Genomic DNA, 26,160 nt, shown 5'->3' with positions numbered 1-26,160 from the left:
GTAATCCCAGTGATGGTTGTATAGATTCTGTAAATCATGGGCTCTCTGGATCGCACATATATTTGAGGTTTGCTGGGTTTTGGATGCTTCTACTGGTCCTGTTGTGGGGTGGGGTTAAAGATGGTAGGGTTGTGTAGATTGTTCTCCAAGCTGTAAGATCAAGTCTTTAATAATCTTTTTGTTGATTTCAGTATATTCAGCAGATATTCATATTTAAGTTGTGATGATTTTACCATGTGTGGATAATACAACTTTTTTCTAGAACTGCTCAGGGATCATAGGATATACATCACATTAAACATTTTCAGAAAGTGATTCTGACCTTAAGAATCTTGCTTGTTTAACCTTTGTCTTGGGGGAAAAAAAAGCCCTCACTAAAACGTCATTCTTCCAAAGACTATATACACTCAGCCCCCATTTCCCTATCTGAATTGAAGAGAGTCAAATGACAGGCATTGTTGACAATAAATTGTTTCAGACAAGCTACTGTAACTATTTTTGCTTCATTTACATTTAATCAAATTAGACTTTATTTGCAATATGGGGGAATGAGAACTCTGCAATAAATCAAATATTTCCCCACCAGCAGCCCAGTTGAGACAGGTAGCATTTGCATGTACATGCATGTAGAATGTTGCAGTGACTGTCAACTTGAGAAAAGCTTGTGCTGATAAATTTTCATTTGCAAGTCTATTAAGTTGGCTTGCCTCTGATTCACCTCATGGGAGTACTTTGGTTACTGTATTACTATCTGCATAATTTAACAATCAGTGTTTGTGTATCCATATCTTTTTAAAAAAGGTTTATACCACATCAAAAAAAGTGGTATAAAGAAGTGTCATTCTCATAGTTGGATTGCTCGTTGACTTTGCATTTATTTAGATAGTCAGAGTCCAAATCTTTGTTATTCTGAAATTTCCACTTTTTCAAAATATTCTTATGTTCCAACTCAAGATATATATATTTTAGGGTGCAATCTTGGAATGCCCTTGCGCCAGCCCAGGAGTGATGCAAACGTGCAGTAAGGCTCATTTGCACCTCCTTAAGAGTTGGTGAGGCTGGTGCAAGGACACACATCAGCCTCCTTGTGCCGCTTCCCAGACTATAGCTAGTGAGTTGCGTCGGCCAAGGCTGGCTGGCACGCGGGTCTGTGGAGGGCAGGCAGTGGACAGGCCGGTGGGAGAACCAGGCCTGGGAGGCCCTCGTGAGCGGCCTGGCCTTACACAAGGCCACTTGGATCTCTTTAGGTGGCACAGATCTGAGTAGCCCCATGGGGCAGCTGCCATGCAACACAGGGTAAGGGGAATAAATTTCCCTTACTCTGAGTTGTGCTGCAACCCAGCCCAGCCCTGCTCTGGATGCAGCACAAGTCAGCTGGCCTGGTTGGTCCAGGGCATGTTAGGATTGGGCTGTTAGTGTCACGATTCATAAATATTTCCTGCAGTGTGTTCCCCGAAGGCTTTCATATCAGTAATGTTTGCTGTAATTGTCTTCATCCTGTGAAGAGTCTTGCCTATCAATGCCATTTAAGGGGGGGGGGAGAAATAAGGGGAGAGCTGGAAATAATTCAGAGCCTGGTCTCACTTTTCCTTCATCTGACAAAAATGGCAAAAACAAAAAAGGCATCTCTTTGCCTTTCAGCTTCAGTTTCCTCCTTCTTACTGCCCTCTTCTTTCCCTCCCTCCCCAAGGGCTTTTCCCTTTTTCCTTCTTCTTACTCTTTCTTTCATTTCTTTTCCCCACCTTTTCCTTGATCTTGTTTTCGTTCCACTTCTCCATTCTTTGTTGATTCTCTCTCTCCAGCCTCTTTCCCCTGTTCTTCTCTCTTTCCCCACCTGCCTGATTTTGTCCCTTTTTTGTCCCATTTGTCTCCTCCCCTCCAAGATAGCCATCAGCTCTGATTCTGACAGCATCTTAGATTTTCCTGGTGCTTGGCAATCATGTCATTGCCAAATCTGGGAAGACAGCATGGCCAGCCTTCCCTGAGTCATGTGACCACCACAGTACTTCAGAGAGATGCTGAAGCCCATAGACATTTATGTTTCTAGACATTTATGTCCCATGAAAGCTATTATTTAATGACAATGATATAGTTCCTGTTGTCTTCTGTCCTGGTAAAGTTCTGGGCTGGCCACTGATTTTAAATTTTGCTGTTTGTGGAACTAAACCAAGTCCACCTCAAGCTTCTATGGAGTCTGGACCCAATCTGCTCTGTGGCTAACCCCTCTGATTGTGGTTTTTTTTTTTTTAAATTTTGGGGAGCACTAACTTCCAGCCCCTGCCATCTTCACCGATTTGGATGCTCTGGTGGTGGCAGTGGTGGAAGTTAGTGTGGTGGAGCACCAAAAGAAGATGGCAGAGGGGTGAGTGAACATAGCATCCGCTCTCTCAAATGCCACCTGGCTTCCAGGACCTTCCTTTGGAAGGCCACCCTTGAGAAGATAGCCTAATGAATTAACCAATAGACCATCTTTTAATTTCAAATGTACTTCTTTAAGCCTCTGTGTCACTGAGCCCAGTATACCTCAGGCAGAAATACCTCAGTAAGACATCATCTCCAGGGAAACTTTTAGTACAAATATGTCTTTTCTTGAAATGCAGCACTCTGGAAAATCCACTTACCCAAAGCCCTAGAGCATTAGTTACTCTTGATATTTAGACAGAATAACTTCCCTTCCTTAGTTTCTTCAAATGTGTAATAGATAAGGACGATCTAACAATATGTGTTTTTACACACATCCGATGCAGTAAAAGGTGCCTCTGCAAACTTCGGCACTCAAGAATATTAGTTGCGTTTTAAACAATCCCCTTCCATAAAACAAAAAGTATATTGGCAGTTTTTTATAAAGATAATCCAGTTTCCCTATATTTTAAGTTACTTAAGGGACAACTTCTTGGGAAAGAAACAGGATTAGCTATCCCAGATGAGACCACTGGTCTAACCGATCCAGTGTTCAGCATTTGACAAAGAAGGCAATTTCTAATACTTTAGGGGAAAAAGTAAATAAACTTAATTGTTCCTTACCAGTTATGGATTGCTACAGAAGATGGAAAGCAATTCTTTTCCAATCCCTGCAGCAAACCTCCGTAACTCCAAGTGCTATAGCGGCAAAGATGCCTCTGTTGTATTGCACTTAAGTAATGGTTCCCAAACTTGAGCACCAGGACCACTTTTTAAAACAACACTCTATCAGGACCCTCCCAGCTTTACCAGCCTTTAAAAAATGGAAATCTAGAAAGAAATAATATTTTATTCTAAGTAATAATAACCAGAAAAAGACCCTCAAACAATTATCTCCCTATATTTACCCATGCTTGCAAACTGCAGGACCTCAGCTTCTTGCAGGGCAGTTACCAGCTACCTTGCAAACTGCAGGAGCTCAGCTCTTTGCAGGGTAATTAGCCACTACAGAATCTTATTTTTTAAACAGCCTCAGGGCTTGAGGCAATTAGTTATCTGATCTTTCAATCACCCATTGGCGACCCACCAAAAATCAGGTTGCGACCCACAGTTTGGGAACCACTGTGCTAAAACAAATGGGGTCTGCTATCTTAAACACTGCAAGGTCAGTGGCAAAGCAGCTACTTGGCATGGAGTTTCAGCCCCCAGCATCTTCAGATTGGCTGGGAAAGAAGCCCAGAGAGCCTCTGCCAGTTCATGTAGAAAAGACTGAACTACTAGATGATATAATGCTCTCACTCAGAACAAGGCAGGTTCATATGTATTGAAATAAAGGAGACCTTGCTTCTGAATAAACATGCATCTGATTGTATAGAACTGTGGATCTCTTTTGCCTGTAATCCTGCACCCTGTTTTGCATGTGTCAACTCCACTGAAATTATTGTACTTCACTATATATTTCAAAAACGTAATGGTACATTGTACTGCTCTAACATTGCTTTGTCAAGAAAATAATGACATAGTGATGAAAGCAACAAATAAAATAACTAAAAGGGTTTCTGATGGCAACCTAAGTCTGTCTTTGGGGACAGCAGGGTTGCAGCTGAGCTGAAACAGTTTATTGTTACATGTTAATTTTTCCTAATGTCAACGTGCATTTTCTATTATCTCTTTTCTGCACTTCTTGTAATGTTTTGATGCTATCCTTAGGACCAGACTACATGTTACATTAAGTATGCTCTTGCCATTGATATACATAATTTTTCTTCCCTAAATAGCAGCCATGGGGGGGGGGCAATCTTGATTGGCGGCCCAATCCTATCCAACTTTCCAGCCTCAGTGTAGCCACAATGCAGCCCCATGGTAAGAGAATACATGTTCCCATACCTTGAGAAGGCTCCAGTGACTGACCCTTCACTACAGGATACAACGCACATCCCACTGGCACACGGCACCAGCACTGGAAAATTGGATAGGATTGGACCCTGGGGCTGCAGCATGATGAAATGGAAAGGCTTTAACTCTTTGCTACTCTTTTGGAAGCAAAGTGGGTTTCTCTCCAGAATAAATAGTAGCCACAAAGGAGGGATATGGATCGGGACCCCTGTGGTTGCTCATTAGGGAGACAGAAACATCAGGGCCAAATACATGCTATATGTAATGTGTTGATTTTCACCTGTTCTTTGACTTCACCGTTTTATAACTTTCAAATGTGTTGAGTTACATATGTGTTCACAGTTTTATACGAGTATCTTTCAAATGTGCTATGTTTAATACAACTGATTGTGTAGTACTATTGACCAAATAATTCTATCGATGACATCACAGTGCTCTATATGACTTGTGATGTCATGGATATTTTTAAACAAAATTATGTTGACTGTCAGAGCCAATAAGATTAACGACAGTGGGGAAAATTATATTGAAGACTTTGCGGGTGAAAGAGAAGGAGGAAAATGGCTCTGAGAGGAAGCCATTAAATCAATGCAAGTATTTGGCAAATTGAGGGAGGAGTTGTACTGTTCTGTATTACTTTTATGCAGTATTAATCCTATTAATATAAGCATATGTTTTGTTCATCTATTTCAATTCTTTCTTTCTTTCTTTCTTTCTTTCTTTCTTTCTTTCTTTCTTTCTTTCTTTCTTTCTTTCTTTCTTTCTTTCTTTCTTTCTTTCTTTCTTTCTTTCTGCACATGTGTGTATCATAGCACATTTGAAAGCCTTCCTTCTTGGAGTGATAGATGGGGAAAAGAAAAGGAGATCTGATGTTAAACTACCTGCTGTAGACTAAACTGCCCCGCCAGCTCAGTCCACACAGTTGTCCTGTGAGGGGGTGACAAGCCATCAGGATTCAAGATCCAGGAGGGCTGACTATCAGTTCAAGTGGGCCAGAAGCAGAAGTCCAAAAGCAGTTTGAGTTGCAATTCCCGGGCAGCATATGAAGATTAGAAAGGTCAGAGATGGGTGTATGGTCACAGTCAGGCAAAGTTCGTCATAATCCAAGAAAGCAATCAAGAAAAGGAGCTAGGAGCTTAGGAAGTGTCCTCACATCAGAGACTGGTTGCTTAGACTGAGGAGTACTTTCTGAAGCTAGGCTTTATAAGTCTTGGTGATTAGGAACTGGCCTTTGGAGTCACCTTTCAGTGCTGAGGCAAGCTGACACTGCAGCCTAGACACCCTGAAACCGCAGAGGTCAGTGTGCCATGATTACAGTGGCATCAGAGCACGGGTGGCACAAGAATGTAAACTCTTTGAGCCTGACTGGGCCCGTTTGGAGATCATCGCTCCCTAGTGCCTTATCCTTGAAAACGGAAGTGTAATAGGTAAGCACATCCACACCACCAAAGACATAACCCATGCCTTACATTGCATTGATAGGCTCAGAGAAAAAGCACAGCATGAGCTTAGGAGACCAAGAACAGTGATTACTATCTCTGTGATGTAATTTTAGAGATTCAGGCTCCAGAATCAGTGATGCAGTGTTACACTGTTTGCTATTTGAAATTAACAGTGTTTTCTTGTGGTGCATAGTGCAAAGCAACCTGGATTACTGTCTCTGTACTAGGCAAAATTGAGGATGGCATGTTTGGGATTTATAGAATGTGACTGCTTGCTAGTCTCTTCTATGGCAAACAATTTCCAGTCTGCACCTGCTTAAAAATGGCTGTTAGAACTGAATAAGTGGAAAGATTTTGTTGAGAAAAAACTGGTGCTAAATTTTCTAATAAATTAGATTTCTCAGAATGCAAATTCAGTCAAGACCCCCCCCCCCGTTAAGCATGTTTATTCTGAAGTAAATTCCATTGATATCAATGGATCTATTTTAAAGAAAATATGCTTCAGATTTCAGCCTTGGAGAGTATATACTAAGCATCCATCATCATTCATTAGTTGGATTATGTTTTTACGTTATTATTGTCTGTGTCTTAATTTTATTGGGAATTCACAAATTTGGCATTGGAAATGCATATTGATACCTGCTTAAAAGGCTAGTGGATGTTGCTGGAAATGGTTAGTGAGTATTGCTGAAAAAGGTATTTACGTTCTTCTGACTTTATAGCCAGTTATAAAAGTTTAAAGAAGCTCTACATCTTTAAACAACCTTATGGAAGGTATTTTTTTAGCTACCACATCAAACTCGATCCTCTCCCTTGCTGTGAGCCATAAGGTGCTTGTAGCCTTGTTCTAGGAGAGTAATAAGTATTGTTGTTAAGCAATTGTGGTGTTGAAATTCAGCTCCACTATGTCTGCCAGTATTTATCTAAAATACTTTCCCTGGTGCGTGTTGGAGTTCCAGTAAACCGTGTCTTATTGTGCGACCTTTTCATTTTCCAGTGAAAAGGGATCAGCTCGTCAGATAAAAGCTACAAGCTGGAGTACAGGAAAAATGCGTGCTCAGAAAATCCGAGCATGATTGAAAACAAGATGTGTTAAATCAATGCAGTTTATCGCCTGCCTATTCCTGGCAATTGCTGTTCTAAGCTCATTCTGAGCACACACTAGATGATAAAAGTAGAGTGTCACAGTGCTCACCAGGGTATGAGGGCAGGGAAACATGTTTATCAGACAGGTTGCTATGATTTTTTCCCCCTCCCCTTGATAACAGTTATTGTCAAAACTCTTTGGGACAAAAACTGAACAATTATTGGTGTAGGTAATATTGCTGGCACTGAATACGGAGGCTACTGAAAGCTGCAGAATTATTGCTTCTCTCCCCTGGAAACATAAAATAGGCTACTTTCATTGAAATAATGTGAAAACTTTTATTATACATAATCAGTTCAGAATGTATCCTTTGTTTCTTGGGTGTGCAACATGCTAACTGTTTTTGGTAGTTCAATAAAATTAATTTTTTTAAAAATTCAGAAGCTGGTGGGGGGCTTTTTGGCATAGATATCAAGATGTCCAAGATTTTGGAATGAACTAGCAATAATGATCAATATTTAGGATTGAGTTTATGCTCCTTTTATTGTGCATTTTTTGATCTTAAATCCTCCGTCTAGTTGGTCTGTGGAAGCCTACACATGCTTAATAAAGGATAAACACAAAAAAATTTATTTTTAAATAATTAAATTTAATATCACTTTGTTGTTTTTTGGTGGCCTGTTTTATTACATTGAATCAGGCCACCACTAGTTTCAGCAATTTGCTTTGTGGATGGTTGCCCCATTTTAATTTTCAGTCATTCTTTTAATGGTTTCCCATTTATTTCAATGGGCAAAATACCATTCATAGTCACTTTTTGGTTACTTTTCAGAACTGGGTGAAATTTGCAGGGATCAAAGCGTTCTCTAAGGAGTTCCTTCACAAGAATCAAATGATTGAAAGCGGAATGAAAGGAAGCACATATTAGCAGACTTTCTTTCAGCTGCTCTGTACCTCGCTGACAGATCAGATATGCCAATCGGATTGTCCCTTGCCTGACCTTGGTTTGGCTAGTAAGCCACCTTTCATATATGGAAGAAAAGATTCCTAGCAGTTAGAGCAGTGGTTCCCAATCATTAGGGGCCTGCGAACCACTGAGGCAACAAACTGGAACTGTCATGGACCACATGCAACCACCCCACCCCCTGTGCACATAAAAATACAATGAAATTTGGTGGTCCATGGGGGAGTGCTCAGTGAGACTGTGGCTCAGTTGGCTGTGGCTATGAACAGCAGGAACATGCAGCGCAGGGGCAGCAGATGAGGCAGAACCGCCCCATTATAGTCCTTGGAAAAGCCTGCAGCTGCCCCACCTGCTTACACTCGAGGAGGCTCTCCTTACACCCAAGAAAGCGGATGTAAGGACAGCCTCCTCAGGTGTAAGCAGGTGGTGCAGCTGTAGTGCTCTTCTATGGACTACAATGGGCAGTTATGCCTCACCTGTTACCCCCGCACCACAGGTGGACAGTCCATTCTCTGCCCTCTCTGGTGGTCCATGGGGAAGTGTCTCACCAAGCCAGCACTCTTCCACAGAACACCAGAGAGGGTGGAGAATAGACCACCCACAACCAAAACCAACATTTCTGTGGTCTGTAGGGGAATGCTTGCTCAGTGAGATGCTGGAAGCAGTGGTGTAGCTAGGTCATTTGACACCCGGGGCCCATAAATTTTTGTCACCCCCCATATGACTTAATTAATTAAACAAACACAAAATTAATTAAACAAACACATTTTTATACCACTTTCCTCTAAGGCAGTGGTTCTCAAATTGAGGGTCGCGACCTACCAGTTTGTGTAAAGGTTCCCCCATCCTTTTAAGGGGTGGGGGGAGGCAGGGAAGCAGTCCCCAGGATCGTGTCCGTATGGAGGGGTGAAGGGTGGTGCTTGTGACTTACTTTATGAAGGCAGGACTGCAGCAGGCTGCAGGAGGTGTGGGGAGCCCTGCGCAGCCCTCCGCAGTGGTCCCCAAGGCTAACTTTCACTGAAAGCAGGCGCAAAGCACTTCCATTTTGCAGGTGCCCGCTTTCAGTGAAAGTTCCAAGCCTAGGGGAGCGCTGCGGAGGGCTGCGCAGGGCTCCCCGCACCTGCTGCAGCCCTGCCTTCTTAAAGTAAGTCACAAGCACTCCCCCTCATCCCCTCTTAGCGACGCAATCCTGGGGATTGCATCACTGCCCTAGGCCCCCCCCCCCCGAAAGAACTTACTGAGGGAGTAAAGCTCCCTCAAAGTTTGAGAACCACTGCTCTGAGGAGCTCAGGGTGGTGTGCATGGTTCCTCCCCTTATTTTGTCTTCCCGACAACCCTGTGAGGTAGGTGAGACAGAGAGATAATAATAGTCAGGACATGAAATTAATAATAATAATGGCCAGAACATAAAAGCAGTTAATATTTCCTCACAAGCAATGGATGAAGTTCTGCATCAAATGGTATATAACATGATGGTATTATTCCTAAAAGCCACGATTTCCACAACTTTGGTCAGTAGGATGCCACCCCTCCCCCCCCAAGGATGTCTCATTGGTTCGTTTTGAGTTAAGGCAGTAGTTCTCAAACTTTTAGCACCAGGACCCACTGTTCAGAATGACAATCTGTCTGGGACCCACCAGAAGTGATGTTGTGGCTGGAAGTGACGTCATCAAGCAAAATAAAATAAATAATTATAAATAATTACATAAGGGGAAGCTAGTCCTGTTTCACCAAGTGAATTTTCTCTGTAGCCTCCCTGCAATAAACCCCCCCCCCAACACAAAAGAAATCATTGATATTTTCAGCCCTCCCCAGTGCCCAGTTCAGTGTAAGTTCTTGTATTTCAAGCATTGCACTATCAGGACTTGCACTGGCTTTGCAAATCTAAAAACAAATAAAAATTTACCTTACAGCTCAAGCCTCTGTCTTATTCTTGGGGGGGGGGGGGAAGCTGCCTTCTGGAGCATTGGTTGAGCTCCACTTTCATCAGATTGGGACCATGCAGCTAGTCCCACATTCCCCTTTGCCTGCTTGACCAGGAGCCAAGGCACATTTGCCTACTCGCGAGTAAACACAACCATGTGGCTTACTTTTGTTTTCCATAGGGCTTAATACATTAAATTAAAGAAACAAATAATTAAATAAGGGGGAGCCAGCCCTGTTCCATCAAGTGAACTTTCTCTAGCCTGTCTGCAATAACACCCCCCCCCCCAAAAAAAAAGACTCAGTAAGATTTTCACCCCTACCCAGTACCCAGTTCAATTTAAGTTCTTATATTTCAAGCATATCACTATGAGGACCCACCTGGCTTTACAAATCTAAGAGCCCAATCCTATGCCTGTCTACTCAGAAGTAAGTCCCATTATAGTCAGTGGGGCTTACTCCAGGAAAGTGTGGATAGGATTGCAGCCTAAAACAGAAAAAAATTCACCATACCCTGTCAAGCCTCTGTTTCATTCTTTTTACGGAGGGGGCTTCCTCCTGGAGCATTTGTTGAGCTCCAATTGCATTAAATCAGGACCATTCTGATGGCCTCACATTTCCCTTTGCCTGACCTGCCCAGGAGCCAAGGCACATTTGCCTACTCGTGAGCAAAAATGGCCATGTGGCTTAGTTTCGCTTTCCACATTCGCAGCTGGGACTTCCTTCTTGGGTGTTTTTTAGGGGTTGCATCCATTGGATAGGAACCATTCTGGTGTTCCTCTCCACCTGCCCTTTCTGACAGGCTAAGGCATGTCCACCTACTCACGAGTAAACACGCAATATGGCTCAGTTCCACTTTCCATAGGGCTCCATGCATTTTTGTTGTTCTGGTTTTTTGGCCATAACTTTTGATAGAAAGGGGATATTTCACTCTGGTTTTTTGCATTGTGTTCCGCTGGAAATTACACATCCAATGGCATATGGCATGATGGGGTTACAACTAACCTTCGCGATATTAGCGAGGTTTATGTCATTTGTGCTGTCACCCCTCCAAAGGCTTGTACGCGGGGCAGACGGCCCCCCCGCCCCTCGCTAGCTACACCATTGGCTAGAAGTGATAGAAGTCAATCATCTTTTATTCCTGAGATCTAGTGAACCATTTCTCAGGGTTTCACAGACCACTTGTGGCCCATGGACCACAAGACAGATGTGTGTGAGAGAGAGAGAACCAAACAAAGCAGATGGGCATCTGAAACTGCTTTGGATGGCTTTGTTTTGGTTTGGAGTACCAAATCAAACTTTGTTTTGGTAGTCCTTGAAGTAGCTCCAAAGTAAGGTGAGTCAATTCAGAGTATGCTTCTTTCCAGACCAAATGCACACCCCTAATTCTGACTACTTTTTAATGCAACTAAACGTTGTTTATGTTAATGCAACCATCCTTTGTTTTCTGGAAACTGGACAGGAACAAGGAATGGATCACTTCAGGCTTTGAGCATTGTTATCTCATTGTCCCTATCAGTGTGGAATACAAACAGCCAAATCCTATTTGGGCTTTATGACAGCAGAACAACAATTGTAAAGTTGGTTTTTTTAAATTTATGGTGGTGTGCTCACCGCATGCCACCAGCAGCCATTCTGGAACTGCCACCACAAATGGCAGGGGTGTCACAGCTGGCTACCGGTGGAAGCGCAGATAAGCTGGCATGGGGACCAGATGATGGGAGGAATGATGGGAGGATGGGCAGGAACAGCAGAGTGTCTGGGTGAGGATAGGGTGGGCAGGAGACAGAAAGGGGAAGATGGATCTTGGCAGCTCCAGCATGTGCCAGGATCCTAGTCCTGTTCCTTCCACATTCCATCTCCCTTATGTAGATCTGAGGAGCCCTGTTTGGGTGGCGGAAATGCAGCATCAGTGGTACTTTGCATTGAAGTGGCACTTCAGTGGTCAAAATTGCCACAGCCAACATGCTTACTGATGTTGATTGTATATAATGTATACCTATATGTATAAAACTGCAGCATAGCATGCAAGCATTGGGACAGTAATGTTTGACAACAACAGGTCTGCCGGAAAAATTGGTCGTGTTGCACCTTTAATTTGAATAAAGCGTGGTCACCAGAGGAAACCAGAGACCCAGGTGCAAGTTTTGTAGTTTGATTTGGTTGTGAAATGTTATTTGTAAGCTGATGAATGTACTGGTATTTTTTTTTTAAAGACTCTAGGTTGCTATAAAATCTAAATTTTACATTTCTTATTAGCAACATATCTTTCTATTTTGAGTACAGAATGACATCATGCAGCAGTGCCATTAAAAAAAGGAAATTAAACACACAAGAATATGTCTGTGAAATAGGTACACAAAGTAATAAAAGTAGGGAAACTCTGAGGTAGCCTTGCAGTGGCCTCTAAAACACCAAACTTTGTATGCCTGTAGAGCTTGCTCCACCCACTTCCATTTTCCATTGCTTATGGGAATAAACACTTGGATTTTTAAAAAAAAGTTTAATGAAAAGGAAACTTTATAAAGAGAAAATTATATTAATAACAACCACAACAAAAATAGCCCCAGCGCTTGTATGGTTTCATTTAATGATGTTTAATTAAGAAAGAAAACTTTCTTTGCATGTGAGATTTGCAAAATATACTCTTTCACTTGATGATGTGTGTGTGAAGTGGATTTTTTATGTCCCCTTGTGGACCAATTAAAGCCCTATAGCATACAAAGGTGCTTGGTTAGGAATTTGCTGTATCAAGGTTGTGGCTTGTAGTGTTGCCATTACTTGCAAAGAAGTAAATGGTCAGATAGGGGCATGGAGTTTCCTGATAGAGGTGGGATTTTGGTGCCATATTGCCTAATTTCCATTTTCTTCACATAGAAAGTCCTTAGCATAGAAAGAAATACGTTTTATAAAATTATCTGTTGAAGTGGTTGTGTAAAAGGTTTTGAAATAAAAGTTTTCACAAGGGAGATGTTGCATCCTAGGCAACAGGTTGAAAAAAATGGTGTTAAAGCCTTAAAGAAGAATGGAATTGGTAATAGCTGAAGTGTAGATACTCGCTTATAAGTTGAGAAATATTTCCAAAAAATCCAGCATACATCGTTTTATCTGCGAGTCACCCAGTGGTCAGTGCAGTTCAAGGGTGTTGCTGCAGCCAGGAGAAGCCCAGAGAAGTAGCAGGCAGGAGCGCACCTTGGGCAATTTCATGCTCCACCTGGCCATACTTTACCTTTCCCAATAGCTCCTTCCTGCAGGGAGAGGCTTTGCAACTAGCCAGCATGTGACTTGGTAGGTAGGCTAATTGCCTGACTTCCTCTCTCCTTCCTTCTGCCTGGTTATAAGCAAAGGTCACCCTGCACAATTCACGCTCTGGCTGACCATGCTTTCCTCTTTGTCTCTTCCAACACCTCCTCCTGCAGGGAGATGCTTCTCAACTGGCCAGCTTGTTGGCAGGCAGGCAGGCAGCCCCTGGGTCTTAGAGCCTGCCATCTACAAACACAGTACTATGCTATTTAATATAGGGACCCGGGGACCTGTGTTTTCAGGTATCAGTGGAAGTCCCAGAATTATAGTCAGATACCCACCATAAGTTTTACCACAACTTATCCAAAAGTCATAGAAAATTCCATGATTTTTTGCACAAAACCTGCCTTTGACTTATCTGACTTATTCTCAAGTATCTACAGTAATCAATTGATGTAGTAGCATAGTGTGTCTATGTGCGTCTTTTGCACAGGGTGGAAAATGTCCATGCATTCACTGCCACATGAGTGGATTTTTGATGGCTTTTGTGTGTGGGCCAGAACATGGAAATTGATCCATAATTAATTGTTGGAAGGGTGGGAAGCAGCACCCTGAAACATGCAATATGGTGGTGGTGGTGGTGGTGGTTTTAAAATAGCATTTTGCCCTATGTGATAGGTTGCACCATTGGCAGTCAGGCTGTGCTCTCTTCTGGGTCTGAAATCTGAACTGGAAGCAGTATATATGCAAGCATTGTGGAATTTGCTGAGATTAACTGCACTGAAATGCATAGAGGCTTATGAAAAGTGGCATGTACATATGGCCTGCTTTGTGGATTGTGTATTTAATAAAGATGATCTAACTGTACCATTCTGTGGAACCTAAAGTTTAGGTTCTGTGTAAATGTTAGCATAGTATCAGTTGGAATTGGAAAAAGCATACTGTATTCCTTCGCGATAACTGTAAGTCAGTGAGTGAACAGTTTCTATTTAGCCCTAGAATTCAATTGGCTTTCATCAGATTCTTCAGAATTTGACTGAAGCCCTTCTCTTTAATTTCTCTGTAATGGTCGGATTATGCACTCAACTGTTTTGTCTTTGCCACACTACACTTCCATATTACTGTAGTAAAACAAGGCACACTGTAGCTTGCCTTACCAAATGTATATGAAAACAATAAAAGCCATTCTGTAGGTACCTTGAAACAAAAGCAGTCTGTCAAATATCCTCTTCCATTCTTGGAGGCCAAGCATAACGGTCTTTGACTACATATGTTGCCAGTCCACTGACTGTCTATCATCACTCCTAGGATTGCCCTTTCTTTCCAAGACCTCTTGTTGCAAATAACACATTCTCAAGGGATAAGATTTTACAGGTCTGAAATTAACAAAAATAAAAGCAATATATGAAGCACATATTAGACATCAACCCCTATACATTTCCCCAACTCCAGTATTTTGCAATAACTGAATGCCTGTTAAATAGTCATTATTTGTGCCATACATTTAAAACATCTTGCAAATTTAAATTTTGTAAAGTCTTAGCCTTAAAACATGAAAATAGACACTGGGGGAAGAAGATAGCTGGCATTGCTGTGCTAGTGACATACTTTGAAACTGCACCTTACTATATTCTGCAGTATATACTTAAAGGCAGCTTGTCTGTGTATGTTTTAACCAGACTTCTGGGGGGCTTCATGAAAAAGCATTGGAGAAAAATGTCTGCGAAGCAGCAAAAAAAGGGGGGGGGAAGACATGAACAAAACCATCAATGTATGGGAAACAAATCAATTGTCTTTTGTCTTGGGGTCTGAGATATCTTTGCAGAGCTTCATTTTGGATGTTTATTTTTCCTCAAATAATAACATTAAAATGTGTCTAATTCAATTATTCCCCACTGCATCTGAATGAGTTTTCTGAGACTACCCCAAGCTATGACTTCCACATGATATTTGAACAGGTTCTTTTAATTGCTGATATTAAGTGTCGATCATTCTGCAGTAAGTTGGCAGCATGGCTGGAGATACAATTCCTCTCTCCTGTATATCAGGCAGTCATTCAATTAACAGCCAAAGCTTTATTGATACAGCAGGAGCTCATTATGTGAAATATTGAAAAAAGAAAGACAACCCTTTACATTCTGATTTTAAAATGAAACAAAATAAAACGGCACATCCAAGAACATGTATTTTCTATGTATAATCATGAGAGTGATCAACTGATTTAATTCAGAAGACACATTTTTCTAAATGGTGTTAAAGCAATATTATTGAAAATTTAAGTTGCAGTCTTGGAAACATGAACATAATTTCATCCCCAGGTCTGATTTTTACAGATAAGTCTAAATTTTTCTTGTATTAAATGTCTTGGATGTTATGAGTTACAGCTTCAGGTAGACTGTATAAAGAACTTCCAAGGCTGACTCTATTCAAGTCTAATCTGAAAGAAAGTTCTTCCTCAAGGGTTTAAGTAGTAATTCATAAAATGGAAAGAATAATAAATATTGTGCCTTAACTCATATGCTAGCATAGGTAGACAGATTTCGTACACCTGGGTGTAATTTTAGTTAATTCACACAAGAGACAGGTTGAAAGTTTACTGTTTAGATAGGAGAAAATGGCTTAAATCTCATATTTGCAAAAATGATTATATTACCTTAAATGAAAATGCTATTCTATTAGCTACTTCAATAAGCATTGCATTTGGAAAAGTATTTTAATAAAAAAGTTACTTGAAGTTCCACGCAACTTAAAATACATAAGTGAGGGGAAAATGCTTACTTTGATTTAGATGTCTTTTGGAGGTGTAATTATTGGCTTTTTACTCACCTATGTAAAACAATGTACTTTTGCAAATGGATTTCTGGCCACTTTAATCCATTTTTTCTCTTTCTTCTTTTTTTTAAACATAAAAAGTAAGCACAGTCAATCAAATAATTTTAAGGTTTATTTCCTCTTTAGAAATGATTGATAGCCTTTTAGATTTACAAGCTGACAAGTTAAAGGGTGCTATTGGTATAATTATGTACTATATTCACAGTCTTTCAATTTAAATGTCCTTTTAAAACCATGAGATTATCATACCTGTATTTTGAAAAGTAGGCCAGTCAGTTTGGGTTGGTACACAAATTGCTTCCATTAGCCTTGGGACCTATTTGAATTTAATACAGTTTTTTAAAGTCAGTAGTACTTTCAATAGTACTTTTGAAATTTAGGGTAATGGGAATGCATTTTAACTACAGCATGTGTTAACTTTGTTTTTAATGTATGGATAGATGTCAAGAACACAAATACTGACTGCTTCTCAGTCTAAAACTTTAAAAAAAAGTCTTATTGATACAAAAAATTTTTACATCTATGGAAAAAAAAATGTATAGTAGGACATTGGGGAATGGAAGAACACATTATTGTACATGTATGCTAGACAAATTTTATTCAACCCGTATCTTATTTAAAATAATTGCAAAAGCCTCCAACTGTCCATAAATGAAATCCATTTATTTTTCACCAATACAAAGTCAATCCAGAATGTTACCAGAATAATTATGATGATCCCATTTCTTTTACATGTGCTTTGAGCAATAAGCAAAGTTGATTTTCAAATGTGTATATATGGCCACCTGTTTATAAACTCCTGAGTTTAATTTAGATTGCACGTTTAAATTTAAAACAACTGATCAAAGGTGTATTGGGCTGGTTTGGTAGCAAACTAACGTGAGAAAAGAGAGGTGTTTTCTTTCTTTCTAAGTTGGTCAAGTCACTATTCAGAACCCTCTATAAAAAGCAAGTACTGATGAATATTTAGCAAGTATGCGCTGCATAACATGTCAATCAGCGATCAATGCGGCAGTGGTCCCATATTGGAGTTGTAGTTCCCAAACTGTGGGTTGCAGTCCAACTTTAGGTGGTTCGCGGCAGGTGTCTGTTATGGTGCCGCAAGGCATTCTTGAAGGGATTTCCAAAAACTGGGGTGCTAGTTGGCTGCCAGTAGTTCTTTTTTGCACAATGATGAGTGTGCCTAACAATGCATTTTGCAGAACATATCCCCGTCATTAAGCTACACATACCTGCGCTATTAGCTGTTTGACAAAAGTGATCGCTATTTGCCAGAAATGTTCAACAGGGTGACTACTGGCTACACACAGTCATTTCTTGACCCTCCTTCCGTTTCTTTACATGGTTCATGCCTTGTCAGGTTTAGATCAACCAATGATAGCTTTAATTGGTGCAGAATCGGATTTTTTCCCCGTTTTCCTTTTTAAAAGCGCATCGTATACTTCACAAGGAAAATGTACGTGAAATGAACTAGGATCATAATAGAATCTGGAAACACAAGAGGAAGCACAGTTGAAAAGAATTTCCCACTATTATGACGGTAGAAAACTTGAAAGACAGGGTGCAAAGTACTTACTGAATGAATGTCATCAATCCAACCAGGATTATAATTGTTTCTTTCTTAAAAGCTGTTTTAAGACTTGACTATTGTTGCCACTTTGACACATATACTCAACCAAAGCCTCACATCTAGCCCCAAGGTTGAGCTGCAGCCTCACAGTCAGTGCTGATTGACAGACCAATCCTATGCATGTCTACTCAGAAGTAAGTCCCATTAGAGTCAATGGGGCTTACTTCCAGGAAAGTGTGGATAGGATTGGGCTGTTAGTCAGGACATGAGATAGTTGCTGTGATCATTTCCAGATATTCAAAAGTGTTACTATTTATTACGCTCTCCAAGGAAGCACCTTGCTTTACTGCTTATTGTATAATAATTATTTTTTTTGTTTCAGCTCTGAATGAACCTACCATTGATTACGGTTTCCAAAGGTTACAAAAAGTCATCCCAAGGCACCCTGGTGACCCTGAACGCTTGCCAAAGGTCAGCAAAAGTCGTGTGTCTGTGTGTGGTTTCAAATGACAAAGTTTGCAACAATATTTTATTTCATGAATAGCCATAGCACTGATCAGACAACACATCCATATATTATCAATGGATAGAGGGTTGAGAGGGGATCATGTTTACTCCCCCACCTCCAAGCTTCCAGTAGGTATGGAACCTGCATGTATACAAATGATACATGTGTAGTCTCTGTACGCACAATCCGTGACTTGTAGTTCTACAGGGTACAAATCGTGATGATAGAACTTGACTATATACAGCTTCAACATATGTAGGGTTTGTGTAGACAATCTGATCAATGTATGGAAGTCAGGGGATAGACTCAATGGACATATTCTCACACACACACACACACACACACACACACACACACACAGAGAGAGACTCAGACTCAGACTCAGTCTTAACTGTTTAATTGTCAGTGTGTTCTTAGGAGCAGAGTTCACAAATTTATTGAAATGGTCTGATTCAAGTGTTCTCAGCTGTGAAGTCATGTCAAGGGACTTCTTAAAGCACTAATAAGCTGTTTGTTTTCCTTGTGACGTTTACTTTTGTGGTGTACCTTCGTCAGCAGTTAGAATATAGGATTTTTGCCCACCTTCACAATAATATCTGTAATACTCAGGTGTGTTTCAGTTTCCTTTGCTCCTAAGACCATTTCACACAGGATGTTTTACCTACACATCTACGCAAAGGGCATAAAGAGGAAAGAGTAAACTCACCATCATGAGATTGGGCATGTGTCTGTGTCACCTTATGTACGCCTGTTGAGCAGCTGCTGCTGATCCACAGTTAGGTCATGTTTGTATGTGACATTTTTCATGAGCCGAAGTGAGAAAAATACTGGAAAAACTGGAGAGATATTAATCCCTAAAAGCCTCAGGCAGAAAAGTCATAAGCATCTTTTGAGCTCCAATATGGGTAATCTGAAAGGACTCCAGGTTCCCCATCCCATGACAATTAGGGTACAGTTAGTTATATTACATGCAGAAGAACCAAGGTTTCTTCTGGGAGATCTCCAACCTCTCCAAGTAAGACTGGGAAAGATCCCTGTTTGAAACGCTGGATATTTCTTGCCAATCAGTATAATAATACTGGGCTAGATGGATCAGTGGTCTGACTCATGGCAGTTTACTACATTTGTCAAAGAAGCAATACCTTAAAAAAAAAAAGCCATAGTGTGCCCATGCAACCTTTGGGCTTGTTCTTTTGTTACATAGAACCAGAGAGAGCTGAGAGGCACAAAGCATCACTCTTGCTTCTGAAAAGTAGTAAATGACAACCTCTCCTTCTGTGTAATGTCTGAATCAGTCATCAGTTTCAAGGTATCTACATTTCCCTAGACTTTCTTATTTTTCCTCCCTCTGTCCTGAAGGCAACTATGAGTTGCTTTAGATGTAAAGAACTGGTGTGATACCAACTGTTTGATTCAGGAAGTCTGAAGGACTTCCAAAATGTTTGTATTTTCAGATACTTAGATACATTTAAAAATGCTATTATTTTGGAGAACAAATAATGTAGGTGAGAGATCACATAGGAAACACGTTATGACAATTGATTACACAGATGTTTTGAATATCTGGAATCTGGACTGTGACAATTCTATAGTGATGCTAACCCTACTTTGGCAAAAAGATGCAAGGAAACACCAAAAACAATAACAACAACAAATATGCCAATGACAAACTCTTATCACAGTACCATAGCACTGAGAGTTGAAGGTGTAAGAGAACTATTACATGCCATGCTTATAATGTCCCAGTATAATACTACATTGTGGTGAAGTAAAGTGAAACAATGACAGCATTTTCTGTGTGGCCTAGAGTGATTACAATTGATAATGAGAGAAATTTAGTTATTGCCCCATGGTTATACTGAATCTATAAATAAGTGAATATACTCTTCTCTTGTATTGCAATCATGAATGGGGATTGGACAAATTTCTAGACGAAAAGTCCATCACAGGCTACAAGCAACCTCCTGGTTTTAGGCTACCTCAGAATGCCAGATGCAAGGGAGAGCACCAGAATGCAGGTCTCTTGTTGTCTTGTGTGCTCCCTGAGGCATCTGGTAGGCCACTGTGAGATACAGGAAGCTGGACTAGGTGGGCCTTTGGATTGATCCAGCGAGGCTCTTATGTATGCCATGATGAACTTGAAGATTGGGTCTGAAGCTTCAGATTTGTTGATAAAATATGGCAAACACGTGCATCTGTCAGTTTCTGCATTTGTGGCACTAATGCAGTGTTATTCAAACTGTGCGGCGCGACTCATTAGGGAGATGCCAGGAACTGAAAGGGGAGGCTCAGGATGTCCTCTCGCAGCAATACAGTCACACCCCTGGGCAGAATATGAGCTCGTCTTCTGGTCTCTGCGTCTCCGTCAGCTCTCCCTCTCAGTCAGCTACGAGAGTAGCTGCTGCTGCCCCACCCTCTTCTCCCTCCACTCCGAGGCTGCCGCCTTCTGTGTTCACTGCATGTTGTTTGCAAAGCTCTGCTTGATCCTTGTCTGGTTGGTTCCTAGTTCCCAGCCTGGGATCGCTTCTCATCAAAGTGAAATCTCTCTTTTCAACCCCTCCCTCTTCCACTCCCCCCTTTCCATCTCCAAACCTTCCCACTTTCCTCCCCCTTCCCAAATAAAATGTTTCCTATTTTACCATTCACCAGAGGTCTTAAAGTTGTTTCCATGCAGTTGGCAAAGGGGGGGGGGGCAGAGAGAGAAGCACACACTTTACTTGGCCAGGAGCAGAAAAAGGGTACTGTTTTTAAAGTGATTTATTAATCTTGTTGTTTGACTGAAGAGGAAAGGCTGTATTTTTAAAGTGATGAATCTTGCTATTTGAAGGGAATACTTTTCAGCCATTGATGAAGTGATTGCCAGCCCAATCCTATCCACACTTTCCTGGGAGTAAGCCCCATTGACTCTAATGGGACTTACTTCTGAGTAGACATGCATAGGCTTGAGCTGTGCATCTCCTAGTATAGGAGACAAATCAGCTTCCTAACCAAACCCTTATCAGCTCTGATATATTTTCATGGTCTGTTTTTGTTTTCCCCACCAGCTGCTGGAAAAGTTTAATTTCATTAAATTAATAAAGGGTTCAATCCTATCCAAGGAGGATGGGAGAAATGACTAGTTGGATTGGGGTCCACGGTGTGTGTGTGTGTGTAATGTTGGTCAGACTGGTTGTTCACAAAGTTCATTTGATAAAACAATTCTATTGGTATGCTTACAAAGTTTAAAAATGAGTCCTCCTGGACCAGACAAAATCTACCTACTCCAGCATCCTGTCTCCAACAGTGATCAGCAGCTGATCATTTATAAAGCATGTATATTGTTGTGTATTAATAATATATTTTTAAGATCTGCATTTAATTAATGATATGATTAATATAATTAATATTAATATAGTTAATATTTCTGGCCACTTCCTCTGCAATGATGTCACTTCCAGCCCTCAGGAACATGATGGGGAATCATGGCCAACAGCCATGGGGGTCAAGGGAGCCACTGGCCAGAAAAGTTTGAGTACCACTGCACTAATGAATGAATATCCATCAGAGGTGTATGCGGGTGAGTGGGTTTCATGCTGTGCAGTGCTTACCTTCAGGAGCTTGGCATTCTGGAAGTTCGGGGGTGATGTTTCCCCTGACCTTCCAGGCTATCATGTTACTTTTAATGTGATAAGCCAGCCTCTGGACCACCTCTGCAGCTATCTTTGGCCCACTTCAGGCCCAGTCACTTTGTGTTCTCATTGGCAAGCGGCAGAAACACAATCGTTGGCAAGAGCGTGAAGCAGCTGGGCCCGGAGCAGGCCAAAGATTGCTGAATGGTGGCTCGGATGGTGTGGTGTCACCCCCTCCTGAGGATGACACCCAGTGCAGCCCACACCAGCCACTCTCCTGTTGTGACACCACTGATATTTATCATTCATAACAACAGATAATGTGAGTATGCAGTCCAGGAGAAAACCTAGGTTTACATTCAAGACTCCTTTGTTAACGTTTTCGCTTTCTTAATGATAGTAGATGGCAGTATGGTTTTGAGAGTTGTTCATTTCGCAAAAGATTCAAAGTTGACTTGACGTTCATCTTTTGGATTGCACCTGGGTTGAATAGTTAGTTGCTTGTCATTAGAAGTAATCAGGATTGTTGTTTTGTTTTGTTTTTTGGGAGGAGGTGGAATGTTTTGTGCTGCCAGTACTGACTAATTCCTATGATTTGGAAGTGTAAGGGAAGAAGAACAAATGTGGAAACACTGTTGCTTCAAAGGGAACTATTAATGAAGATATGCCAAGTTCTGTTTTCTGTACAGACCCTTAATGGTGAGGGGAAGGAGTGATCACTTCTAAATTTGAAAGGACTTTCTTTCATGATCCCTGTGTGACTGTGGAAATGTCTTCTCTGTAGAATAGGTCATCAGGTAATACAGTAGTTCTAGATGTACCTTCTGTAGCAAGATAAATACATTTTATAAATATAAGTGAATATAAATAATAATATAAATTATTAAAATATCAATGAATATACATATTCCCAGTTGCTTGCACTTGCTCCCAGTGTGGAAGGGATTGTCACTCCCGAATCGGCCTTTTCAGCCACACTAGACGCTGTTCCAGAACCACCTTTCAGAGCGCGATACCATAGTCTTCCGAGACTGAAGGTTGCCAACTATACATATTGTATACAATAGTATTTTATGTTAAAGGACAAATACTCACTCAAACCTTTGATTCACAAATTGATGATCTCATTAAATTCCTAAAAGTCAGTTGGATTTTATGGAGAGGATGGTGGTGTTTGATATTACACAAAGTACAAAACCTGGGATAACTCTGAAACAGTGACACTCTGACAGCTGAAGGGCAGAGCCAGATACAAATTGCTGGCAAGAAGCCCTTTTCTTTTGAAGGTCAGCAGAACTGTGTACACATTCCAGTGTGTTTTCGAAGTGGGTCAGTGTTTACTCAGCAAATGATTAGACCAGATGGTGTAGTTTAGAATCTATGGCAAAACTTTAATATATGAAGGATAACAAGAATGGCACAGACCCCTTAGCTCTTAAAATGTACCTTCACAATGTTCCCCTAAAGGCAAAAAGAAATTAAAAAAAAAAAATAACAACCAGAGCTAATGTGACAGTGCTTTGTCACCCTTGCAGAATCAAGTGAAAAATGATGATGGGTGTTGGTGCTCCATGCAGGCAGACAAAATGTTTGCTTAGTGCTTACCACAATGGTTTGGCCCAATTTCTTGGAACATTTCTATGCCAGCACCAGCCACTTCCAGGAACATGTGGCCCTGATATTGAAACATTCCATAGGATGGAGCCAAACCATGCCCTAAGTGGCATGAAAAGGTTACTGCCAGCCCTGTGAACATTATTGTATGGAAGTGTTTTTCAGTGGGTGGTATAATATTTGAATTGGTCTACAGGTCTAAACCAAAACACGCTCAGAAACAAAAGCCTGAGCCTACTGGATTGAGCCAACCATTCATTTGAGAATAGTGATTTTTAAATTTCTATTTGTGCACAACATATATACTCTCTCTCTCTCTCTCTCTCTCTCTCTCTCTCTCTCTCTCTCTGTGTGTGTGTGTGTGTGTGTGTGTGTGTGTGCACACGCATACACCACAGTTTTGAGGAAAGCAACAAAGGCTGCATTTGTGTATTTTGCTCTATGGAGCTGAAAATATCTAGTAAATTGATCCTGTGGGAGTAATAAATACACATTACTTTATCTTGTACTTCATGTCTTATACCCCTGAGCCTTGATAGAACAACACCACTTAATAGACTTAAAAAAAGAGTAATTACAGTCATTGGTTGTGTGATTTTTCAGCCCTTCCAGCCCTGCCTGACCTTCTAATTTAGCTCACCGTGTCTAACTAATGCATTTATATTCATCTTTTATGAAGCATGTGTAGTACAAAATTGACTTTACAGCCTTTAGCGAGCTGTCTAACCAGGTTGAGGATCTGGTTAGTTCAAGTTTCTATACAGGGTGTGTGTGTGTGTGTGTACATGTATATATATAAATGCCTCTTCCTTATTCCAATCAATTATATTTTTAGAAAATATAAATAGTCTTTATTCTATTTTTTCATCTGCCTCTGAAAAGCTCTTATACATTCTAGTGTTATTTACAGGCAAACATGCATGCAAAAAGATGCAAGCATTTCTAAAATGATTACCACTAATGTTTCTGCTTGTCAGGAGTGCTTAAATTTCACTGCACTTTGTCTTAAAACTTAGCACTCTTATCTTTTAAGAATTACAGATATAGAAGATCATCCTGGGCTGATTTGTAAACACAGCTGACAGTTTATGATGAATTATGTTGCAAAATGTTCAATATGCTTCTTTGTCACATCCCTACATGTGCGCATTAAGAAGTGGATTAAGGAAAGACTAGAGGAATCCCCCTTCTGAAAGAACCCTTGAGCTAGAGAGCACACAGACAAATCTCTCTCCTGTGTTTTCTCATAACTTCCTACCCAGTTCATTCATCCAGTGGAGCACAATTGTTCTCTGTGCATTTCTTTTCTCACCATATGGTATCCTCATTACCATACACTAAGGGTCCATATGGGGAACTTGTGAAGTGAACTGTATTCATTTTAACTGCCAGATGAGCAGCCTTTTGCTTTGCAAGCTTAGCTTAAGTCATCTGCTGCCTTTATGTTGTTATGGCAACACAGTACCAATAAAAAAATTCTAATCTACTGTAAGTATCTTGGATCACAGTTTTTAAATGCTTGCCGTAACTGTCCTCTAAAGTGAGGATGCTTGTTCTTTTAGTATGACAAAGGGTTATTGCCAGCTCCAGCAGGTGGCAGTAAAGAAATTATCTTTTTTTTTTCCTCGCAGAAGTCATATAATTACAAACCAGCATTACACTGCAAACATATTTGTTGACTGCTGCTTTGAATGTTGTCAGAAGGTAAGCCTTTTTTTGCCCAAGATGTTGAATGATGCCAGCAGAACACTTTGTGGTAACACTGGGCTTTGTAGCAGATGCCCTTGTTGGAATTCTGCAGCCTCAGTAAACAGCAAACCTGGTGGGCTGTGTGTGTGTGTGCCTGTCTCCCTCTCTGCTGTGTCCTGAATTACTCATTCAAACACCAGGCTAATTAAGAGCACCTTAAAGTAATGGAAGTAGGCAGCAACATCCTTAAATATAAATCATTTTCACCTCCGCAGGCCACATGATATGTTGCATCTCTGTCTCTCTGCCTATATTGAAAGTGAATGTTTGTAGTCTCACTTCATCAGTTCACATTAGCCTCATGCTGAATATTTAAACACAGAACAATTTGAACACACCATGAAGAGATGCACTTTCCCTCAGAACTGCAAAGGCTCATCCAATAATAATTTAGTAAATCAGCCATTTAGTGGCTCACTTGTACTCTGCATTGTGCCAAATACGATTCAGCTCAACTGTGCGCTGGCTAGAATTGAAATTCAGACCCCAGTCACGTGATGGTGCTCTGTTGCTCTTTGGAGACATGAAGCACAACATCTCCCTTCCACTGAAGCACTCATGCTTAGTGATTTATCATAAATAAAGCAGAGCAACAAATACAAGCTGGAGCCAGATGCATGCTGCACAATCTATTCTAATTACACTCCTTTTGTTTTAGAATGTCTATGGGTGGGCAACAAGCAATTTAGGTATTGCATTGATAGTTTTAATTCTCTGCAAATATCAATACAGAGCCATAGCTGAACAGTGATATGGAGGAATAAATGGAATCTATAGGTCAATGGCCTTCAATCTTTTTCATGCCACAACCCCAAATCAATAAATTTAAAAACTATGAGATTGGGGACTCACCACCAATCCCAAACCCCCTCCTGGGACCCGATCAATCCACCTCCCACCCCGCCTGCCCCATTTCCCCCTACGTCTTGTGTTTTCACAACAACCCTGCTAGGTAGCAACCTGATTAGGATCTGCGGGGCAAGATAGCAAGAAGAGACTGCGCAGAATTATATCAAGAACTCAGTTTAATATGACAGTACCATAATTAGATTGGATCTGAGCCCTCTCTTGCACAGGCTTTCAAAAGTTGCCACGACCCTCCAAATGAGGCTTTATAACCCCATTGGGATGGTGACTCGCAGGCTGAAGAACACTAGATGACAGTTCTAGATGTCTGCCAAGCATTAAACTGGTACCCATCAGGATAAAATTGGTTGAGAAGCAACAATTAGTTGAGTAGATGGATGCTATCAGGAGCATCCACATTTGTTGGCTCCTTAAACCACTCTTGAATAGTCTAATACAGTGGTCTTCAACTTGTCAA

General features: G+C 40.9%; 1 protein-coding gene across 3 annotated transcripts in view; it reads left to right on the top strand.

The window, feature by feature from the left end:
* EBF1 (EBF transcription factor 1) overlaps positions 1–26,160 on the top strand; it is a 428,598-nt gene that overhangs the window by 358,088 nt on the left and 44,350 nt on the right. For all 3 annotated transcript variants that reach the window (XM_066618280.1, XM_066618279.1, XM_066618277.1), the window contains exon 11: positions 17,740–17,828. In XM_066618280.1, coding sequence (XP_066474377.1) covers positions 17,740–17,828 — 89 coding nt within the window. The remainder of the gene's footprint in view (positions 1–17,739; positions 17,829–26,160) is intronic.

This window comes from Tiliqua scincoides, chromosome 2 (genome assembly GCF_035046505.1).
Source record: "Tiliqua scincoides isolate rTilSci1 chromosome 2, rTilSci1.hap2, whole genome shotgun sequence".
Lineage (NCBI taxonomy): Eukaryota > Metazoa > Chordata > Lepidosauria > Squamata > Scincidae > Tiliqua > Tiliqua scincoides.
The sequence above is the reverse complement of the archived record's forward strand: the minus strand, read 5'-3'. Positions and strand labels throughout refer to the sequence as shown.